This window comes from Bombina bombina, chromosome 1, assembly GCF_027579735.1.
Source record: "Bombina bombina isolate aBomBom1 chromosome 1, aBomBom1.pri, whole genome shotgun sequence".
In the NCBI taxonomy this organism is placed as follows: Eukaryota; Metazoa; Chordata; class Amphibia; order Anura; family Bombinatoridae; genus Bombina; species Bombina bombina.
This window is the reverse complement of record NC_069499.1, coordinates 352260477-352285022: the sequence shown is the minus strand read 5'-3', so window position 1 is coordinate 352285022 and position 24546 is coordinate 352260477. Positions and strand designations below refer to the sequence as shown.

At 37.4% G+C, this 24546-nt stretch overlaps 1 protein-coding gene across 4 annotated transcripts in view; it reads right to left on the bottom strand.

The window, feature by feature from the left end:
* The window catches only part of DNPEP (aspartyl aminopeptidase), a 351605-nt gene that overhangs the window by 90202 nt on the left and 236857 nt on the right, over nucleotides 1-24546 (bottom strand). For 2 of the 4 annotated variants that reach the window (XM_053698172.1, XM_053698174.1), the window contains exons 2-6: nucleotides 15578-15668; nucleotides 9643-9731; nucleotides 8043-8156; nucleotides 7829-7954; nucleotides 5383-5507 (exon numbers count right to left, since the gene is read on the bottom strand). In XM_053698172.1, coding sequence (XP_053554147.1) covers nucleotides 5383-5507; nucleotides 7829-7954; nucleotides 8043-8156; nucleotides 9643-9731; nucleotides 15578-15668 — 545 coding nt within the window. Of the gene's footprint in view, nucleotides 1-5382; nucleotides 5508-7828; nucleotides 7955-8042; nucleotides 8157-9642; nucleotides 9732-15577; nucleotides 15669-19158; nucleotides 19354-22541; nucleotides 22697-24546 lie in introns of those variants that run through there. The other 2 variants (XM_053698173.1, XM_053698176.1) reach the window with 2 other exon arrangements.

The following is a 24546-nucleotide window of genomic DNA, read 5'->3' as shown; positions in this document are numbered from 1 at the left end:
CCTGTATTTACACTAGAGCTGCCTTTTTATAATCAAGCTTATCGCTTATAGCAGCCATTAGCAGTAGTTAATAGTATAGGTCCTTGTAACCCCAAAAATACCACTATCACAGGTAACTATTACCTAGTTATAATACCTGGGACACAATTCTTTATGACACTAATACCCCATAGCTTTCTTACCTATCTAAAAACTATATAGATTCAAGTATACCTATTAACATTAGGCTCCCTTGTACAGACAGTTTACCCTTATTTCTTTCATTCCCTTTCTCCCTCTCAACACTCCTCTACACAGACAAATGTGCCAGTTTGGCCTTTATGTTTAGGGTCTAGTAACCCCCTCAGCCTGATGGTTAATACGTAGTTTTTTCTTAGTATTGAAGTAACATAGCAAACTGTACAGCTGGCGTTCATTAGCTATAGCTGGCCATGTATATTTATACTGATATTTTGGAATTGTGTCATTTCAATCTACTTCTCATGTCCCAATATTCCTTTCTTTCTTTTTCGTTTTCTTATTTTTTATCTTTCTATCCTTCTAGGTGTTTTCAGTCTATCTCCTGTAATTTGGTTCGATCTGTTGCTTCAATTATTTTATTTTATTTGCCCCATTACAGCTTGTCCCACATATACGGCTAGATTACGAGTCTTGCGTTAGCCTTAAAAAGCAGCGCTGAGAGGTCCCAACGCTGCTTTTTAAACGCCAACTGGTATTACGAGTCTGGCAGGTACAGGCTACCTTGAGCTGTCTTCACCCAGCCGGGCAGAAGAGGACCTCCAGACGAGCAGAAGTCTTCATCCAGGCGGCATCTTCTATCTTCATCCATCCGGAGCGGGTCCATCTTGAAGCCAGCCGACACAGAGCATCCTCTTCTTCCGACGAATGAAGATTCCTTTAAATGACGTCATCCAAGATGGCGTCCCTTGAATTATGATTGGCTGATAGAATCCTATCAGCCAATCGTAATTAAGGTAGAAAAAAATCCTATTGGTTGATTGGATCAGCCAATAGGATTGAGCTTGCATTCTATTGGCTGTTCCAATCAGCCAATAGAATGCAAGCTCAATTCTATTGGCTGATTGCATCAGCCAATAGGATTTTTCCTACCTTAATTGCGTTTGGCTGATAGAATCCTATCAGCCAATCGGAATTCAAGGGACGCCATCTTGGATGATGTCATTTAAAGGAACCTTCATTCGTCAGGAGTCGTCAGAAGAAGAGGATGCTCCGCGTCAGCTGGCTTCAAGATGGACCCGCTCCACTCTGGATGGATGAAGATAGAAGATGCCGTCTGGATTTAGACTTCTGCCGGTCGGAGGTCCTCTTCTGCCCGGATCGGATGAAGACTTCTGCCCCTCTGGAGGACCACTTGTGCCCGGCTGGGTGAAGATGGCTCACGGTAGGGTGATCTTCAAGGGGTTAGTGTTGGCTTTTATAAAGGGGGTATTGGGTGGGTTTTAGAGTAGGGTTGGGTGTGTGGGTGGTGGGTATTGTATTTTTTTTTTTTTACAGGTAAAAGAGCTGAATACTTTGGGGCAATACCACCACAAAAAGCCCTTTTAAGGGCTATTTGTAATTTAGTATAGGGTAGGGATTTTTATTATTTTGGGGGGCTTAGGTGTAATTAGTTTAAAATTCTTGTAATTATTTTTTTATTTTCTGCAATTTAGTGTTTGTTTTTTTGTACTTTAGTTTATTTAATTGTAATTAGTTTAGGTAATTAATTTAATGAAATATATATATATATATATATATATATATATATATATATATATATATATATATATATATATATATATATATATACACACATACATACACACACACACACATACATATACACAAAGGAAGGCACTCTCTGGTCTTTTAAGTGAATGACTTTTAATGGATAAAGCGTGACGTTTCGGGGACACACTCCCCTTCCTCAGACGTCTGAGGAAGGGGAGTGTCCCCCCGAAACGTCACGCTTTATCCATTAAAATTCATTCACTTAAACTGGCACCCTGACATTTGCATTTGAAGGTGAAAGTGCTCTCTTTGAACATTATATATATATATATATATATATATATATATATATATATATATATATATATCTATATCTATCTCTCATGTCAGGATGCTGTTTTGTCATGTATCAGAGGCATCCAGGGCTCAGCTCAACGTAAAAGCTCTGGAGGGCTTTTAATGACTTAGATCACCAGTGTAGTGGAAGGGGCAAGAAGAAAGGAGCAACCTAGACTCTAATTGTCTAATTTGGGGGCTCTAAACCTTGCTGTATATCTAAACCTTATTAGGCATCTGCTGCACTGCCCCCTCCTTAATTGTATTACTCCCGCTTTACATGATACAGTTTGACTTCTATGGACTTGAACTGGTGAGCTCCTAGGCTTCAATAGTTATCTATTAGACATATAGGGCCAGATTACGAGTGGAGCACAAAATTGCGCTTTCACAAGCGTGAAATTTGTGCTCCACTCGTAATACCAGCGCACACAATTTTGTGCATATTAACACACATACAATACATATTTATATGAATACCACAGTCCAGATAAACCACAATGTAAGAGGCACTTTCCAGTGCAGTTATTTATTTATTTATTTTAACACCCCACACCCGCCAACTTTAACCCCTCATAACTGCTTATTGCAGTTATTTAAATTTAAAAAAAATATCTAATATATTTCATTTAATAAAACAAACACACCACTATATTTTGGGGATCTGATCTCTGGTTAATTTTTGGAGTGCTAAATGCTACTGAGAGCTGGCGGTAGCAATAACCATGCACTTGTAATGGCTGGTTATTTAGCAAGCACCCATAAAACAGGAGAATTTGCCCATTTACGGGAGCGTGATAAAGTAGCGTTCTACTTGTAATCTAGCCCATAGTTTGTGTTAATGAGATTTTATTAGTATTATTACTCATGTTTTAGTTTGAGTAGAAAGTAACATCTATTGTGCAAAAGGTAAATGCAAGATAACAAATGTGATGTTATTTTGTTGTAATCTAGAGTAGACAGATGTTACATTGTAGGTCAGGAAACAATATTTTAAAAGATGTTTCCTAACTATTAAAATGACTTTAGTATTTTATAGGAAGTTCCAGAATAGGTTGGCTTTGCTTGATTTAAATGATACTGCTTACATGCCTAGATAGTTATTAAATCAGTATACTACATGAAGGTTTACTCCTCTCTTAGATTCTATAGCGAAATGCTTTAGTTTGTGAGTATGCTCCTAATGATTTGACAGCTGTGCTATTGCGACGTACCTACTCCAAGATATGTTGCTAATGAGTCTGATATATTGTTATATTTGAAATAGAGTTTAGTTTCTTATATAACTTGCCTATATTACTACTTATTTAACCCCTACGATGCGCATGATGAGCTATGCATCATATATGGGGGATCGCCGATCAAACACTGTTTTCAGCAATCCTCTGCACTTCAAGCCAGGGATTGTTGGAGGCCTAGTCAGGCTTCATGGAAGTGCCAGTGATATCACTACGTACGCATGTGGTGACGTCACAAAGGGTCTGTACCAGGATGGACCGGTAGCTGCAAGAGACCTGGATGGGGTTAGGTTCTGCAACAGTGAACACCTTGCAAGAAAAAAGTGTTTTTATTTCTCTTCTGCACAATGGGGCCTCTCTAATCTAAAATTATAATCCCCAAGTCATTATGGGTCCCCATTTCACATATGGGTACCCTTGATGACAATTTATTAAGGTAATTACAGTAACAGCAGTGGTCATTTTCAATATTATTAACTAAAATTTACACAAAAATTATATATTTTTGATGCAACCATGAATTCTAAATATAATAATGGCATATTGTAAATCTGCTAGGCTTGCTGAAAAAAAAAAAACAATATATAAATTTGAGAGGGTATTTGACTTACAATAGGGTTTAAATGTAGGTAGCAAAAAAACTCAAAATTGGCTCAGCACTGGGTTGAAAAAAGGCTTAGCAGCAAAAGGGTTAATTTTGTTAAAGGGACAGTCTACTCCAGAAATTTTAAGGTTTAAAAAAGGTAGATAATCCCTTTATTACCCATTCTGCAGTTTTGCATAACCAACACGGTTATATTAATATACCATTTTACCTCTGTGCTTACCTTGTATCTAAGCCTCTGCAAACTGCCCACTTATCTTGGTGCTATTTACAGACTTGCATTTTAGCCAATCAGTGCTGACTCATTCATAACTCCACAGGAGTGAAAACCTTATCTATATCACAAATATGAACTAACACTGTCTAACTGTGACAAGCTAATAAAATGCACTTATATAAAGGCGGCCTGCAGGGGCTTAGAAGCAGGCAGAGATTTAGCATTTTAAAAGTATATTAATATAACAATGTTAGTTGTGCAAAGCTGGAATGGGTAGTAAAGGAGTTATTCATCTTCTTAAATAATAAAAATATTGGAGTTGACTATTCCTTTAACTTTGCACTCCACCAAGCGAATAGTTAACCACGATTCATAGTTACTGTGTGTGCGAATTATAGTGCTAATTCAGTATTTTTACTCCTGGTGCTCCCCTACCCAACAGTGTTTGTGGATTGTTAGTTTATTAGATTATATTAAACACAGATGAGCTTGATTTCAATAGCTTTGATGCTCCTATTAGTTCTAAGGATGATAGAGGCTAGTATACTTAGATCCTAGTATCGGAAGCATCTACAGTAAGGGTATAAAATGGTCTCTTACGGTTATATTGTGAAGCTTTTATTTTAGCTTTTTTTTTTTTTTTTTTTTTTAACACCAGTAAATTTGTCTCATGCCAGGGATGTTCCACTGTATTTACCAGGTGCCAGTCATTTCATTAGACGTGTCTATCTGTCTGTGCCATGTTTTTCTACATTTTTAAGCTATGGAATTTTTAAATGGATGAAATAAAGGACTTTTAGTTTTTAAACCAGTTGCCATATATTTTTTTGTTTGGTCTGAGCCAGTCATTTCATATTATATTTTTTGCTTTTCTTGAGCATATGCAATATTACTATAATTTGTATCATAGGACCCAAAAGTGGTCTCTTCTTCCAAAATGTACCTTTTGATGATGTTTATTTCATGAGTAATCCAGAAGGTTCCTCTAGCACATGGCATAGTCTGAGTATGTGTTCAGGTTTTATGGGTAATAATTGACACTTACATAGAAAACTTGAGGGTTTTTTCAGTTTGTTCTAGTAAGTTAAAGTGGACAAGACAAGAATATTTGTTTTAGATCAATGAGAAAATGATCTATCATGATTGATTTTGTCTGTAACTTTGTATTAAACGTCAATAAAATTATTTAAAAACAAACAAAAAAACACAAACAGGAATAAGGCCAAAAGAATATATAGAAGGTATGTATTACTCACAAGTGCTGCTCAGTGTTGGGTCCGAAGCTCTCATTAATAGTGCGCTGAAGATGAATGGCTAAGTGTGGAATTCGGAGAATAGGACGATCCACATAAACCAGACGATGCTGCAGACGGTGCCCATCCTGAGAGAGTAACAGACTGAGTGTTATTCTTAAATGTACTTCTGTAATTATATTAAACACATTCCATCGCTGTCTAATCTTTCCAAAAGGTATTAAACACAGATCAAAGCCACACACCCAGATGCAGTGCACCGCCGCTACTGGACATGACTGCTCTGCCAATAAGGAGTGTCATCTTCAAACTGTTTTTCATGCTCAACCCACAGAAGAACACAAGAGTGCTTTCAGTGCAAGGCTTTGAATATGTAGAAGTAAAACAAATAGTTCAATAGTATGAATGAATGGGAATAATAAAATGCTCTATCTAAATAGGACATTTAAAAAAAACTAAAAAAAAAAAAAAACTTCTCTTTTCTTGCAGTCATACACAGCTCTGGTTTCCTTTCTTTAAAATCTAAACCAAACACTTTCACAATGGTAGGAGCCATTATTATTTAGACTGAGCCCTCCATCATCAATTACAAATATGAATATTTCTTCCCTAAACAGAACCATCCAGATGGCTGTCATATCAGTAGATAATTAAAAGAACATAAAACAAGTTGAATAATAACCGCCCCCCCCCCAAAAAAAAAACAAAACAAACAAAAAAAAAAACTATGTAAAGTTAAAAAACAAACAAAAAGGAAATTAATGTTTTCTAATTTCCAAGATAACTGGGTGTTTACATTACAGACTTCACATACCGGTCATTGTTGCAGCGCAGTAGAAGCTCATATAACTGTCCTCAGAATAGCAGAAAAGATAAAACGAGTACAGCAAAACAATAAATAAGAAGCACTTTTTTTTTTTTTTAATTCAGCGACTTTTCTTCATTCGGCCAATTGATTTGCGCAATTGATCCAAGGAGCGTGCTGTGTAAGGAGTTAGCCACCTAAAGGCCAGAAAAATAATTGGCTGGATGAAGAAACATCACTGACAAAGTGTAGATTGGCGCCAGGAGGAGGAGCGGTAGGAGTAAATCAGAGTGATTAGCAGTAAGAACGCTTATTTAGAAAAGGAAAAAAAATAAAAACACGAATGAAAGTGGGGTTGTTTTTTTTAATCATAGTTACACTGATATGTTCTACAATGATCAAGTTTACCATCACTTTAATGTATTCAAAAAATTTACACACTAGATTCCGAGTGCAGCGGTAGTATGTGCTCGCTTGTTAACCCCGCTAGACTTGTGCTTTTTGTGTGTATTACAAGTAAACACCCTTACCCGCATGCAAAGCTAATCGCATTTTCTCAAGTGTGGTAACCTGACATGAAATATGAATATTTCACATTCCAATGTTCTTCACATAGAATATGTTCTATGTATTCATAAATACACATTCATCCATCCATCCATATCTCTCTCCTCAAGCTAGGTTAAAATCATAAAATTAAGAGCATTTGACCAAATTGTGATAGTGCTCAATCAATGCCTCTTCATAGATGAGCAACTAACCTACAGTCATACATGCTAGCCTTCAACCAAACATATTGAAAATGTGTGTGTTTTTTGGTAAAAGAAACATATAATTTGACGGCAGGTAAGAACCAAAAAGGTCCATCAAGTCTACCCATATTACATGTTACTTTTTTCTTAGGATAGCCTTATGCATGGCATAAGCGTTTTTGAATTCCTTTAAAGTCTTTGGGGCCAATTTATCAATGTCTGTCCGACAAGATACACTGTAGCGTATCATGTCTGACAGACATCGCTGAATGCCGACAGCATACGCTGTAGGCATTTATCATTACACAAGCAGTTCACCAAAACTGCTTGTGCAATGCCGCCCCCTGAAGATTCGCGGCCGCTAACAGGGGGTGTCAATCAGCCAGATTGTATAGGATCGGGCGGATTGAAAACCGCAGCCTCAGAGTCTGAAGGCTTGATAATTCAGCCCCTTTGTGTTTACCATCTCAATTGGAAGTTTATTCCATGAACCCACCTTAAACACCGGAATAATCACCAGAACAAGTTCGCCAAGGGCTTCAAACCGGACCAGAAGTGACAAGGGTGTTGGATCGATAACGGTGGGCGCTTGTCACTTCCGTTCTGGTTTGAAGCCCGTTGCAGGCTTTTTCTGGGGCTTATTCCAGTATATAAGGTGGGTTGTTTGTGTTATATACTTCTGTGAATGCAACCTTTACAAAGGTCGGGATTGAGGACCGAAACGTTGGGCCACATACACCACGGAGGTGGCACTCACAGACTCACCAACATACTATACACCTGGTAGGGTATATTAAATTATTTTCCTTTGTCTTTCCAGATTCCAATTTTCTATATATAGAGATCCTAAAAACAATTAAGGCAACACTGGAACCCAGAGTCAGTGAATTACCTTAACTATAACTCTCCCGGCAATAGTTAAATCCCGATCAAACCATGTGTTCCAAATTCCTCCTCCATAACATTCGACTCCGACTTGAAGGTATCCAGCCTGGCCTCGCTGAGACCTGCGCTTTACCTACAAAGCATGGATCAATGACAGGGAATTAGAAATGGAAAGCAAAACATAGGCCATGACTAGTAAACAGCATCTCCAGCATTCTTACTCTTAGACATGGACTATCTGTATGGGCTCCAATCATGGTGAAACCATTGCCTTGCTGGTAATGTCCTCCAACTGCGAATGCCACCAACGTGGAGTAATTTCGAGTCACAAAGTACTAAAAGGAGAAAAGTATTATACTATTATTACAAACATCATACATGCATTGGATATAGGGCTGAATTTACATTGAAAATCAACTAAAATGACTCAAAACAGGACCTGGGTGGTGACAAATGTTAAGATGGTAAAAATAAAATTATTATGAAATGTTTAATAGAAATAAAATACAAACTATACAATTATAAAAGTATTCTGAATAAAAGGTGTTACACCTCTGAACTTTCTGTTAAAGGGATAGTCTAGTAAAAAATAAACGTCCATGATTCAGACAGAGCAATTTTAAGCAACTTTCTAATTTACTCCTAATATCAATTTTTCTTTGTTCTCTTGGTATCTTTATTTAAAAAAACTGGAAAGTCAGTCTAGGAGCCAGCCCATTTTTGGTTCAGAACCTGGATAGCGCTTGCTGATTGGATGGCTACATTTAGACACTAATCAGCAAGCGCTAACCAGATGCTGAAACAAAAATGGGCTGGCTTCTAAACTTACATTCCAGCTTTTTAAAATAAAGATATCAAGAGAACGAAGAAAAATTGATAATAGGAGTAAATTAGAAAATTGCTTAAAATTGGATCCTCTATCTGAATAATAAACGTTTAATTTTGACTATACTATCCCTTTAAGCAATTTAAAGTAACTGGTGAAGAGAAAGGTTGAAAACTCATTGAGTATACGTTTGTATGCAAAAAATGGCTCCACATATTATCTTTCTTTATAGAATACTAACACAATGTAGATTTGAAGACTTTAGTGTTATAACAATGGAACAATCTACCTGCAACCAGAAAGAAACCTGAAAGCTGGTCTATGTATAGATAATAGGTACAGATAATGTTTTGTGGATTACCGTTTAGATCATATATGCTAAAGCTGAATGTTTAATTCCAAATCTTCAGTCTTGCAATCCAAATTGCATGTTGTAAATTGCTTAGAAAGGGGCTTAAATGAATGTACATACATATTCTTCTAAACCTTTTCAACCACTGTAATACCATGTGTCTAATAATACAATGTATGCTATAGCCCTACTAGCAACAGAATATATTTTGGACAATATTAGAAATGGCCAATTCTGAGAAGAAAGGTAATGTTATTTACAGGGCTTTATTTAAATTTTATTTTCTTTATTCTGTATCACGTCTGCTTTATTGGAAATCATTCCAATGTGCTATTTTTGATGTATCACGGTCTAATAGGAAGAATGTTCATTAAACACTATTTGTATATAATTATATAATGTATAGCATTGTAGTCTTTATGATATCTGCATCGCTGTTCTCCTGGTGCTTTGTTCCTACCCAGGGATCCATCTTTTTACATACATTATATGTTTTACTCCACTGAATGTCAGAGCATTGAGCCATCTAAAACTACAGGAAAAGAGCATATTTTCATTTTAAATATGAGGGCGAAAAATTAAAGTCACCTGTGCTTTGCAAGGCAAAGCTTGTTGGTAGCCCCTGCGCTATTTTATTCCTTACCTTATGGTTGGGCTTTATATCCCAGTGATCAGCTTCCTTGAGCTCCGCAAATCCTGCTTTTAAAAGTAGGCTTTTACACTCTTCAACGACTGAAACACAAAAACACATTAAAGTGACATGAAATTAATTAATAATGCATAATCAACAAATGCAAGATAACAAGACAATGCAATAGCATTTAGTCAACTACAAATGAGTAGTAGATTTTTTTCTGACAATTTTAAAAGTTGTGTCTATTTCCACTCCCCCTGTACCATGTGACAGCCACCAGCCAATCAAAAATGCATACAAGTACAGAGACCCATGGGGAGATTTTCTCCTCATGGTTTCATTATAACCAGTTAGTACACTACATCTCACACCACAAACACAGAAATGACTTAGGACGAGAAACCACATATTTTGAGAAACTTTGCATACAGCATAGCTACCCAGGACACTTGGTTTCCAAACTATATAAAATCACAGTCAAGCCCTCCTCTGCTTCTCTCCCCTCATACACACTTTCTTGGCAAAGAGAGCTAAACCAAATATTGACGCGGATATATGTATGAAAGCATTTAAATTAAATAAGCGCTCTTCGGTTTCAGCTAAAATACAAGAAATTCAGTTAAAACGGTTATGCCATTGGTATTTAACACCGACAAGATTATGTAAAATGTTTCCTAGAATGAGCAACACCTGCTGGAGGGGTTGCGGGGAAGAGGGCTCGCTCCTCCATATTTGGTGGACATGCCCACGTCTGAAAGGATACTGGACAATCATTTTCAAAGTAATGTCCAAGATCATAGGCACACAAATCCCTATTACACCAGAGATTTTATTATTTTGCTCCATACCCAGGAATTGAGGGTCAAGGCAAACAAACACTCCTACTGTTAATGCTGACAGCAGCCAAAAAACTCATACCAAAATATTGGAAAACCCAAACAGTCCCCCTGAGCAAGAATGGAAAAGCCAGGTGGGCGACCTACTGACACTAGAAAGATATCATTACCTAAAAACTCACAAATTAGATCAACATGAAATATTGCTAGCGTTCTGGAATAGAACGATTTAGAATGAGGTCTTTGACACATCTCCCGTTCATTTCTGAGTTTACCGAACCCTCCATCATCACCTTCTCCCTTTCTCCCCCCCCCACTTTTTTTTTCTTCTTCCCTCTTCCCCCTCCTAACTACTTCTTAGTCTCTCCTCCTTTCTTTTCTCTTAGATCTTTACCTCCTCCAGAACCTTCTGGAATGAAAACTCACCTATACAGCAATATAGTAACTAACATAAAAGAAAATTAGAAGAAACTAAAAGGATAAGACATAAGGCAAAAATGTTAATCTGGACATGACAACAGGTGTCTTTAAATGTTTATTTATCGTTTATACTTTGTTAATTACTTGTTGTACGGCTTAAATACTTGCATGGATTGAATGCTTTTTCTTGCCCTGTAGCATGTAACATGTAACAGTGGAAGGTAGTGTAACAGGTAACACTGTCCGCATTGTAAATTACGGTATCTCATGTTAAAGGACAAACTTGCTTGCTCGGATTGTAAGTCTGAGACCTTGTATTTGATTTATAACATGCAATATGTATTATTGTCTTTATTATATATCTTAAAGGGACAGTCTACACCAGAATTTTTATTGTTTTAAAAGATAGATAATCCCTTTATTACCCATTCCCCAGTTTTGCGTAACCAACACAGTTATATCAATATAATTTTAACCTCTGTGATTATCTTCTATCTAAGCCTCTGCAAACTGCCCCTTTATTTCAGTTCTTTTGACAGACTTGCAGTTTAGCCAATCAGTGCCTGCTCCCAGATAACTTCATGTGCACGAGCACAGTGTTATCTATATGAAATACATGAACTAACACCCTCTAGTGGTGAAAAACTGTTAAAATGCATTCTGAAAAGAGGTGGCCTTCAAGGTCTAAGAAATTAGCATATGAACCTCCTAGGTTAAGCTTTCAACTAAGAATACAAAGCAAAATTGGTGATAAAAGTAAATTGGAAAATTGTTTAAAATGACATGCTCTATCTGAATCAGGAAAGTTTTTTTTGGCCTAGACTGTCCCTTTAATAAAACTCTTTTGGAGGAGAAAAAAAAAAAAAAAATGCATACAAGTAACATGTGACAGCCATCAACCAATCACAAATGCATACACGATTTATTCTGTGAATTCTTGCATATGCTCAGTAGGAGTTGGTGACTCAAAACGTTTAAATATAAAAAGACTGTGCGCATTTTGTTAATTGCCTGCTCTATCTCAATAATGAAAGTTTAATTTTGACTTGAGTGTCCCTTTAAATTGATGGTAAATTCCCCTCTTTAAACAAACATATCCAGAATGTTAGTGATATTTTAGATGGAGTTTACAGTGAAGGTTAACTAAGATGAATAAAAGCCCGGTTTTTAAAAATACTATTAAAAACAGGGGCACTTTCATTCATCAAAGTTTAGAAAGCAGCCGTTTTGTTTAAAAAAATAATAATAAAAAAAAAAAAAAAAAAATTACCTTTCTTCTTTTCACAGCCGGAGCAGCTTCCCCCACCCGAAGATCCTCTCTTCACACGTCAGCAATGACTAATCCGGCTTCCTCCAATCATGGCATTGCCTCAGGCAATGACTCCCCTGGGGGAAAAGACGTGATTGGAGGAAGCCGATTAGTTATTGCTGGCGTGTGAAGAGAGGATCTCCGTGTGGGGGGAAGCTGCTCTGGCTGTGAAAAGAAGAAAGGTAAGGTTTTTTTTTCCCATCAAAATTTACCTTCACTATAATTCATCAGTTGTTTTGAAGATGCAGAATAGCTTACTTTCTAATGTAGCGCTGAAAATTCTAATACCTCGTACTTCGGCCACCCCTTTAAAGGCTATTCTTTTTGGTGAGCTAATGGTTTGAACTGTTCTCCAATCAGCGCTCTAGCTACGATATAAGTGCCATGTGGCTAGAACGATAATTGGAGAACAGTTCAAACAACTCACCAAAAAGAATTACCTTCAAAGTGGGCCACCAGCGCGCAGGGTATTAAAATTTCAACACTACATTAAAAAAGTAAGCTATTCCACATCTTAAATACAACTGATGAATTAAACTTAATCTAAAACATCACTAAGATCCAGATCTGTTTATTCAAAGAAGGGAGTTTAAGTGTAAGCAACATATCTTATGAAACCTAGAAAATATTTACATTGCATACATGCAATTTAAAGGTAGTTTTATATCATGTTTAATACTTTGAATACATAGTACCATCAGAAAGGTAATACAGTACTGTAATCTGAAAGTTATTATTTGTTGTTCATACATACATACACACTATATATATATATATATATATTTAGTTTTTTTGTTTTTTGTTAAAGGAATAGCAATGCACATGAGTGAGCCAATCACACAAGGCATCTATCTGCAGCCACCAATCAGCAGCTACTGAGCCTATATAGATAGGCTTTTCAACAATATTGTTTATTCCACTTGAGTCTGAGGACAGGGGTTACAGATTACTATTTATCTCTGGGTGCACCCCGACATTATGGATACACTCCAGGAACAGAGAGAGTGCTGGTTTATTGAACTATATATATATATATATATATAATGAAGATCGGGTGAGTTTACAAAATCAGATAAGCAAGTAGCTGGCAATTCCTTATTTGCACCCTAGATACTTTCCTTGGTAAAATGTTACAAAGTACACCTGGATGCATGACAGGATGACAACTCAGGATAAAGAGCAAAGGTCTGTCATTTTAGCTCAGTCACAACATATGTAAGGAGACTTCAAACAAAGATGTCAGCATTAAAAGCACAGGGGTCATCGTCCTTAAAGGGATATGAAAGTCACAATTACAGTTTCATGGTTCAGATAGAGCATATAGTTTTCCCTAAAGAAAAGAGGATAACGTATATATGTTATAGGTTTCAACTTATTAACCTTGTTAGATACGTTTATGGGTTAACATTAGTAGTACTTTAAAGGGACACTGAACCCAATTTTTTTCTTTCGTGATTCATATAGAGCATGTAATTTTAAGCAACTTTCTAATTTACTCCTGTTATCAATTTTTCTTCGTTCTCTTCCTATCTTTATTTGAAAAAGAAGGCATCTAAGCTTTTTTTGGGTTTCAGAACTCTGGACAGCACTTTTTTATTGGTGGATACATTTATCCACCAATCGGCAAGGACAACCTAGGTTGTTCACCAAAAATGGGCCGGCATCTAAACTTACATTCTTGCATTTCAAATAAAGATACCAAGAGAATGAAGAAAAATTTGCTAATAGGAGTAAATTAGAAAGTTGCTTAAAATGTCATGCTCTATCTGAATCACAAAAGAAAAAAATTGGGTTCAGTGTCCCTTTAAGCAACAATTTGAAATAATCAAATAAGAGCAGATCCCACAAAAAAAGTGGGTATGCTCAATATAAGCAATTCCTTTTTTGAGCATACCCACCTCTTTGTGGGAACTGCTCTTATTACTTCCGGGTGACCGAAAGTCCCTGTTACGGACCAACAGTGCACTGCAGCCCCCGAGTGGTAATTAACTTATATGTTTAACTCCTTTGCATGGGTTAAACACATCATTATCACATATCATAATTCTTGAACTAGAAGTGTCCTTTAACTTTGTGTTTAACCCTTCTGTAGGGGTTGCAGCTCTAATTTTATGGATACAATGGTGCAGTGATAACAATGTTCCACTTGTCCCTTTAAAGAGCATATTAATGAATCTTACGCTTTCTTTCATGTAAAATAGGTTACAGGAATAGGTGCTGCAGTCTGTTTTTATCATTTCAGTTGTGCCTCCTCTCCTTCCCCTCAGATTATTTAGAAATGGGATTATTTGAGATGCACACTGTACTCTGAACAACTCTTTTTTTAGGATTAAATAAAACAAAATGTGGAAAATTAGTGTAGTTTGGAATTGAACATTGCTTTTGTTGCACAATCAGATTCTGGATTGTCGCAATAATTTAAATGCAGGACAGAAAAGTTATATTGCAATAGCCAAAATAATGAACATTTGTAGAACTCTCAGCTTTGCATGAGATTAAACAACAAAATGTTTACAAATTCAAATTATAGCATATGTGGGCAGAAAAAGAAAACAGGTAATGAACAGCTGTAAAAAGTAGACTTTAAAGAGACATTGCATACTTCTTGCTTGGTCTAAAAATGTGTCCAAAGCTACCTAGAGAGTCTAAAGAGCAAAATCTGTAATCTAGGTTTTATAAATTCTGCCAACTATCTATTTGATATTCATAACATACAAGTTACAGAACTTTTTTTTTTTGTCTTCAGGGAGCGTGGAACAATCACACTTTTATATATATAAAAAAAAAAACCAAGTAATTCATGCCTTTTAAAAATGATCAAAACATTAACTGTAGACTAAGAGCCTGATAAGGTAGTTTTCAGTAGAGTGAATATCATAAAAAGACAGTAACAACAAAATTAAACTTCATGATTCAGATGAACATGCAATTCTAAACAACTTTCAAAATTTACTCCTGTAATAATTTGCTGTCTTTTAGGTATCATTTGTAGAAAAGAATAGCTAGATAGGCTCAGGAGCATCAATGCACTACTGGGATCTACCTGCAGATTGGTGGCTGCAGATATATATGCCTCTTGTCACTGGCTCAGCAGACATCTTCATCAGGCTGCTAGTAGTGCATTGCTGTTCATTTAACAAAAAACATACCAATAAAGTACATTTTGTAATAGAAGTTAATTGGAAAATTGTTTAATTAATTGTTATCTCAATCATAAAAGAAACGTGGAGTTCTAGAATTTGAAATAGAGTATATTCTGGGAAAACATGTTTTTGCTCTATGTTTAAGAACCAAAGGAGGTGTCACAATTGTTAAACATTATCTAGTGAGGATATATGAAGATTAATGCTAAGGGACATTTTTACAGTATTTATCTTACCATGGTATGGAGAGACACCGCGATTTAAAAACTTCAGGAATTCCCTGGCTGCAGCCTGTCCCGCCTCTCGTGTCCCTTTCATAGCTGCAACCTACAATAAACATCACAGGTACAGTAAGACTACAAGACACAGTGCACAGAAACTCAGACGTACAGACAATCAATGCACAGAAAGCACAAGCCTCACAAATAGTATAGTACATGTGTAAACTATTTTATATACATCTATACACAAAACAGAAATATTAGTCTTCGCTTTTACTAAAAATGTAAATGACAGGAAACAATCAAGTGTGCTATATAATCAGCGCTTGCATCCTATTACAGTCACAAAGGTACAAGGTAAAGCATAACGTTCCACACATAACATACTGTGACTTTGCGAATGACAGTTTATTATATTCCTCCTGAAATACACTCGTCTCCCATTTCCTATCAATCTTCTTAAACACAAAAATCCACCTTTCCTTCCTGCTGGTTGTGTTCCCTTTTGTATTAAGACTTTGTAATGTTTCTTTTCAACCACTTTTCACAGACTATATAACAAAACAAAGGGAAGTTATCCCAGAATTGCTGGAAAAGGCAAATATGCTAATGTCTCCCAGGTGACCTTGTTGTTATTATAGAAAGAGGTAACTGGCTGGGAGTGTGATTAGAGCATATTACAACATTGAAACCAAAGAAAAAAAACTAAGAGAATAGGGAAAAGTATGCTCTTTCTACACATAAAGTTTATATTTTTCCACTTAAAATTTAACTTTTACTAGTTGTAGTTAAAAAAGGCAGCAGAAATAGAAGTATCTAGGGTGCCAGAAAAATAGTTAAAAACACAATTCTGTAACTGACTTGTATAGAGTATTTCAATGTTGCTGATTTTAGGTTGTTTATCACATATGAGGAGAAGGGGAAAAATCAATGATATTAGGTAAATGTAAGAGCCTCTATTTAGGAACTGTGTCCTGTATTGCCCTATATTAGGGTAGATAAGCCACTTTTTTACACTAAATATGCTATAAATCCATTCCCCATCCTTCCCACAATATGTCCCAAATGTTACAACAAACGTTACTACAACAACAACAACAACAACTACTAAAAATATCAATTAGTAGATAGTCTGAAATTAACAGAGTGCAGTTAAAATAAACACAAAGCCCCTGACGCGGTCGCGTTTTACTTATACGCTTCCTCAGAGTTTTCACATACTATAACTCTGAAATCCACTGGTTGTAAATTAACATCAGAAAAATAACCTAGAACATAATGCAACCAAATGTTTGGTTCAGTCTAATTATACCCACATGTTCCAGAGACATTTCTTGTGTACTGTCAGACATTTGTTGTGTACTGTGTGCGTGTACTGTCAGACATTTGTTTGTTGTGTACTGTGTGCGTGTACTGTCAGACATTTGTTTGTTGTGTACTGTCAGACATTTGTTTGTTGTGTACTGTGTGCGTGTACTGTCAGAAATGTGTTTGTTGTGTACTATGTCTGACAGTTGTTTGTTGTGTACTGTGAGCAATGTCTGACAGCTGTGTACTATGTGCATATGTGTAATGTCAAACATTTGTTTGTTGTGCACTTTGTGCATATTTATGTATATTTATCTACTGCATTGGAATTTGTGACTTGTACAAATTGTCAGAGTTTTCACAGACTATAACTCTGAAATCCACTGGTCATAAATTAACATCAGAAAAATCACCTAGAACACAATGCAGCCAAATGTTTGCTTCAGTCTAATTATACCCACATGTTCCAGAGACATTTCTTGTGTACTGTCAGACATTTGTTGTGTACTGTGTGCAGCTGTGTACTGTCAGACATTTGTTGTGTACTGTGTGCAGCTGTGTACTGTCAGACATTTGTTGTGTACTGTGTGCAGCTGTGTACTGTCAGACAATTGTTGTGTACTGTGTGCACCGGTGAACTGTCAGACATTTGTTGTGTACTGTGTGCACCGGTGAACTGTCAGGCATTTGTTGTGTACTGTGTGCACCGGTGTACTGTCAGGCATTTGTTGTGTAATGTGTGCACCGGTGTACTGTCAGGCATTTGTTGTGTACTGTGTGCACCTGTGTACTGTCAGGCATTTGTTGTGTACTGTGTGCACCTGTGTACTGTCAGGCATTTGTTGTGTACCGTGTGCACCTGTGTACTGTCAGGCATTTGTTGTGTACTGTGTGCACCTGTGTACTGTCAGACATTTGTTGTGTACTGTGTGCATGTGTGTACTGTCAGACATTTGTTTGTTGTGTACCGTGTGCATGTGTGTACTGTCAGACATTTGTTTGTTGTGTACCGTGTGCATGTGTGTACTGTCAGACATTTGTTGTGTACTGTGTGCACCTGTGTACTGTCAGGCATTTGTTGTGTACCGTGTGCACCTGTGTACTGTCAGGCATTTGTTGTGTACCGTGTGCACCTGTGTACTGTCAGGCATTTGTTGTGTACTGTCAGGCATTTGTTGTGTACTGTGTGCACCTGTGTACTGTCAGACATTTGTTGTGTACTGTGTGCATGTGTGTACTGTCAGACATTTGTTTGTTGTGTACCGTGTGCATGTGTGTACTGTCAGACATTTGTTGTGTACTGTGTGCACCTGTGTACTGTCAGGCATTTGTTGTGTACTGTGTGCATGTGTGTACTGTCAGACATTTGTTTGTTGTGTACTGTGTGCATGTGTGTACTGTCAGACATTTGTTTGTTGTGTACCGTGTGCATGTGTGTACTGTCAGACATTTGTTATGTACTGTGTGCAGCTGTGTACTGTCAGACATGTGTGGTGTACTGTGTGCAGCTGTGTACTGTCAGACATTTGTTGTGTACTGTGTGCACCTGTGTACTGTCAGGCATTTGTTGTGTACTGTGTGCAGCTGTGTACTGTCAGGCATTTGTTGTGTACTGTGTGCAGCTGTGTACTGTCAGGCATTTGTTGTGTACTGTTTGCACCGGTGTACTGTCAGACATTTGTTTGTTGTGTACTGTGTGCGTGTACTGTCAGACATTTGTTTGTTGTGTACTGTGTGCATGTGTGTACTGTCAGACATTTGTTTGTTGTGTACGTAATGTCAGACATTTGTTTGTTGTGTACTGTGTGCGTGTACTGTCAGACATTTGTTTGTTGTGTACTGTGTGCATGTGTGTACTGTCAGACATTTGTGTGTTGTGTACTGTCTGCGTGTACGTACTGTCAGACATTTGTTTGTTGTGTACTGTGTGCGTGTACGTACTGTCAGACATTTGTTTGTTGTGTACAATGTCTGACAGTTGTTTGTTGTGTACTGTGAGCAATGTCTGACAGTTGTGTACTATGTGCATATGTGTAATGTCAAACATTTGTTTGTTGTGCACTTTGTGCATATTTATCTACTGCATTGGAATTTGTGACTTGTACACATTGTCCCAGACTAGGAATTTCTGCTAGTGTTGTGCACTTCTACTGAACACTATAAACAAGTGTGCACCTGTCATTGTGTAGTGATTGACATTCCTGCCTGCCTGTATGTGTACTTCATTACTCTCGGTTCATGCTGCTAGTGTAGTGTACGTAATCTATGCAAAGGTACAAAGCACTTACCTGCATTGCACTGTGCTACCAGCAGTGTGTGTAACAAATCTGCCTGAGGCTGCGATCACTCATTACTGGTTACTAACTTCCTATAAAAAGGATGCAATTTTTTTTTTTTGTCAAGAGCAGCCCCTCCCTGTCAGAACATCGGACCTCATTGTGTGAGAGACCTCTGCAGGATGGAGGCTCAGTGCACGGCTAAATGATATAAGCAAATCAGTCAGATTGAAAGAAAAAAAGCTTGCAGTGCGACTGCGCTGAATATACTTTCACTTTATAAAACAGGAACTGGCAGGGTGGATGTTTGTCTTGGGAGATGGGCATTGGGTAAAGTCACTAAAAACTCACTTACAGAATTGATCAACCTTGCTGTTCATGGACGTCTTTGTAACAAATTGCCACGTTCGTCCGATAATACCTACCTGACAGGTCAATTAGGCACAGAGAAGGTTAACTGAAAATGCTGACCACTTTATCCCAGTGTGACCAGGAACTCATTTCTTATTAGGCATTTCCTCTCAAATACTTATATGCCTTTGGGTTGAACATATAATAATATATTTTAAAAAAACACACACAGTCCACATTTCAGAAATAAATTAAAGTACATTAAATGTTTTAAGACAGATTGAATTTGAAATTCCCTTTTGATAACTGGTACAAAAAGAAAAAGCAGGGTTGACACTTTGAGAAGATATAGTAAACTATAGTAAAAGCTCTTATTTCCAATATAGGCAGCACCTCCACCTGATGCTGAGGTATTCAGTTATTGGTCAGGAAAACACGGATGCCACTTGTAGTGGAGATAAGATATTTTTGCACCAAGGTATGATTTCTATTTTTTGCCAGTTACATTGTGTTGGATTTTTTTTTCTGCATTTTAATTATGTTTTTAAGTATACCTTCATTAAAGGGACAGTCTACTCCAAAATTGTTATTGTTTAAAAAGATAGATAATCCCTTTATTACCCATTCCCCAGTTTTGCATAACCAACACTGTTATATTAATATACTTTTTACCTCTGTGATTAACTTGTATCTAAGCCTTTTCTGACAGCCCCCTGATCACATGACTTTTTATTTATTATCTATTGATTTGCATTTTATCCAATTAATGCAGTGTCTGCCACAAACCACGGCGATAGCACAATGTTATCTGTATGGCTCACATGAACTAGCACTCCCCTGTTGTGAAAAGCAAATATAAATGCATGTGATTAAGAGGCTGTCTTTAGTGGCTTAGAAACAGGCAGAAGTTTAGAGGTTTAAAGGTTATAAAGTATATTAATATAATAATGTTGGTTGTGCAAAGCTGGGGAATGGCTAGTAAAGGTGTTACCTATCTTTTTAAACAATAACAATTCTGGTGTAGACTGTCCCTTTAATTGCTGCCTATCTCAATTTTAATTAGAGGCATTTTTATAAACAATTCTTAGCGACTTTTCAAAAGAAACCAGTGCGTTATATGAAATATCATTTCATATTTTGCAGTTGCTAGCATAATACAAACAAGCACCTATTGGCACATTACAAATAAGCATTCATGGGGAACAATACAAGGGTACTGAATGGCTTAATTAACAAGGTGTCATTGGGCACTATTCACTAAGATGGTGCATTTCACTGGTTTGAACTGTCTGATCACGCTCCTAGCTTCATTAATTTCTTTGCCATTATATGTTCCTGGTTCACTCAAAGGTGAGGTGAGGAGCTTTGCGAAGCCACTGCATTGAATTACATAGAATCTGGTGAAGCTAGAGACCCGCTAAATCACTCACAGATCAATTTACAGGAGAACAAGAATTTAAAAAGTGATTTAATTGACCAAATGCATAAACAGCAAATATTGAGTACTAAATATTTTAACAAACACACACTCATCAGCACATGAGTGACAGTCACTGCCCAGCTCCAGCATAAATCCTCTGAGCACAGCACTCACAGAGCACAACTGCATGCAAGTTTAGAACTTAAAAGATAATTGTGACCAGCAAAATACAGTGTATAAGGTTCATCCTAGCACAGGTCACATGTACCAACACTGAAGACATCTAGACATGACGATAGGGATGTCCTCTATTCTGCAGAACTCTTGTCGGTTAACATGGGGAAGCACATTCTACTCAACTAACATAAGGTTAGGTCTTCTGGCCACACTTTGACATTTTTTGTAAAATGTCGTTTTTACTGAAAGCATTCTTCAGTGACCCATGAAAATGCCCCCTCTCTGTAACTTAAAACAATCAATTGTGCCTCTGACCATTCCAGATGTCACATGCTGACTTTCTGCTTCTATTTTGGGTCAGCAATATTGCTACTGACAGCAACAAACAAAGCGTTCAGTCATACATCAGTCCATTCTTATCTGTATGTGATTGGCCAGTAGGACTCTTACCAGCATTGTGTACTCTAGTTCTTTATCTCCCCTGCACAACTCAGTGACTTATATAACAGCTCTCAAGTGCCACAACAATTTCACATCATGCTCCATGCTGACCTAATTCTACAGTCACTGGCAAATGCTTCTGCTGTGCTATACTGGCAGCTGACATGTGTAATGCATCATAGGCATTAGACTTGTTTCTGCAGAACTCCTGAAACCTCAAACAACCTGCACTTAGCTGTCTAACACCTGCCTTCATTTAATCATTTATACTGTTATTCAACAGTTTTATAATATAACTCACTAAAGATAAGATATATGAATGCCTAACATTAGTAGGACTTCATATTTAATCTACTTCTTAACCTTTGCTTATAATATTTATACTAATCTCTTGTATAATTTTATGGTTTTGCTTGTAATCGGTTAGAATGAAATATTCCTTAGCATATGTTCTAAGTTACTAGGAATTTATTATTTTGATATTATACTGACAATTAGGATGTTTTTCTGTTACAAAAGGGATATATATATATATATATATATATATATATATATACAGTATATATAATAATCAGTTGAAGCTTTACTTTAACGTTGTGGCTAAATGATCAAATTGACTAATAAACTCTTTGTTTGAATGCTCTCAACTAAACATAATTAATATTCTGTCAAATAAATTGAAATTAAGCTTTTAAGGAAATCTAGTCATATGTGCAAAGAGTGATAGACTGTCTAACCATCACTTCTTAGGATAGAAACACACTAAACAAATATAGGTATCCTAGCTGTCTACCTACGAAAGGTTATGAGACTATAGATATTTGCCAAGACAGAATTCGAGGTTAGGTGCCCTGGCTATAGATCTGCCAAGACAGCATTCTAGGTTAGGTACCCTGGCTATAGATCTGCCAAGACAGAATTCTAGGTTAGGTGCCCTGGCTATAGATCTGCCAAGACAGAATTCCAGGTTAGGTGTCCTGGCTGTGTATCTGTCTTTCAGTGGTACCTGCATGTCAGGATATCCTCCCTCCTCCCATCCTCTCTTGCCCAAGCGAAGCAATTTAAGGTTGCCCCCAGCTGCCATCTCCTTTCGGTCTCTCCTGTCTTGCTGACTATCCAGAGTGTTTGCAGCAGGGTGTGCGTGTCAGTGTGTCTGTGTGTGCATGCATGCAAGTGTAAATGTGTGCTCAACATAGAGGCTGGGGTTGGACACCAAGAGGGGGGGGCAAGGATTAGTGAGGTGCGGCCAGGGACAAACCAGAACAAGCTGAGGCAAGCATTACAGGACAAACTGTTAACCTAATCACATCATGAATGTATATAGGGAGGTACCCATCAGATGTATGTATAGAGAACAGGAAAGGATAAATCCAAGTGTCACAGCTCAGCACAATGAATGTTTATCCAGTACAACAGAGTGGCAGCACGAGAGTTTTACAGCACATAACGTGTAACAGCAGTAGCACATCATACTTGAAGCCAAAAATAACACATATGATGGCAATGGTGGAACTAATGGAAATTGACTTTTCTAAAACAAACTTTTTTGTTACATTACTCAATGGTAACTAGTAATAATAATGTAATACAGAATAAATTATACATAAAATCAGAGAGATAAATATTTATTTTTGTTCATTAAATACAGAGACAAAACACCTTGTATCAGATATATTTCCCCTGCAGCCCCCATTAAGCCAAATACATGTCTGAGGGTCCGATGAGCTAAAGTTCTCTGCTCTTGTGAAATTATCTAAGAGTTATATGCTTTGACGAGATGCACAGAGCATGAAGCCTACTTTATAAAACCAGTATGTAAAAATTATACTTTAGAAATTTAAAAAAACTATTTAAAAAAATATTAGTAGAAAGCAAAAACACCCCATGTATGTTTCTCACCGGTTGCACCGTCTTTGTTCTGCCCATGTAGGGTGGTATCTGAAATCTGCTGTAAAGATATATGGCACAATGCTAACCATGGTGCTTGTTCTACCATGTGCCCCTTTGTTAGTGAACATACATACACCCTCAACCTTTGCCTTGTTTTACTTGTTGGACATATCAGATGCTTACCAGCATAGTTGCATTTTCTTTGGCACAAGTATATTAAGAAGAACTTGTGTTCTCTTATAGCTGATATCGGTTTTTCTAGTAGCTTTTTAGTTGTTCTAGTTGCTTGGCTGGCCTACTAACTGTTGTAGCTTGACCACTGACCTGTTACCGCCTGCTAAATTATTATCGGTTATTTGTAGAGCGCCAACAGATTCCGCAGCGCTATAAACAAAGGGGGAGTACAACAAAACAATTATAGGGTAGAGGGCCCTGCCAAGAGTTGCACTGTTGTAGTCAGCTCTTAAGAAGGTGATCTACAAACAGCTGGACTCTTAGGCTTACACGCTAAGAGGGTTCAGGGGATTGCAGTGAAGGAGAGGAACTGGTATTAGGAAAGGTTAGCGTAGGTTGTATGCGTCCCTGAACAGTAGAGTCTTTAGGGAGCACTTGAAGCTTTTAAAACTAGAAGAGAGTCTTGTGGAGTGAGGCAGAGAGTTCCACAAGATGGGAGCCAGTCTGGAGAAGTCCTGTAAACGGGAGTGTGATGAGGTGACAAGATAGGAGGAGAGTAGGAGGTCATGAGCAGAGCGAAGGGGACGGGAGGGAGAGTATCTGGAGACAAGGTCTGAGATGTAGGGGGAGCAGTGCAGTTGAGCGCTTTGTATGTAAGAGTGAGAGTTTTGTGTTTGATCCTAGAGGCAAGAGGAAGCCAGTGAAGGGATTGGCAGAGAGGCGCAGCAGATGAAGAGCGACGTGTAAGGAAGATGAGTCTGGCAGAGGCATTCATTATGGATTGTAAAGGAGCTAGGCGGCAGGTGGGGAGACCAGAGAGGACAGAGTTGCAGTAATTAAGGCGGGAAAGAATGAGAGAGTTGATTAAAATCTTAGTTGTGTCTTGTGTAAGGAAGTGTCTAATTTTAGAGATGTTTTTAAGGTGGAAGCGGCAGGCTGTAGCCAAG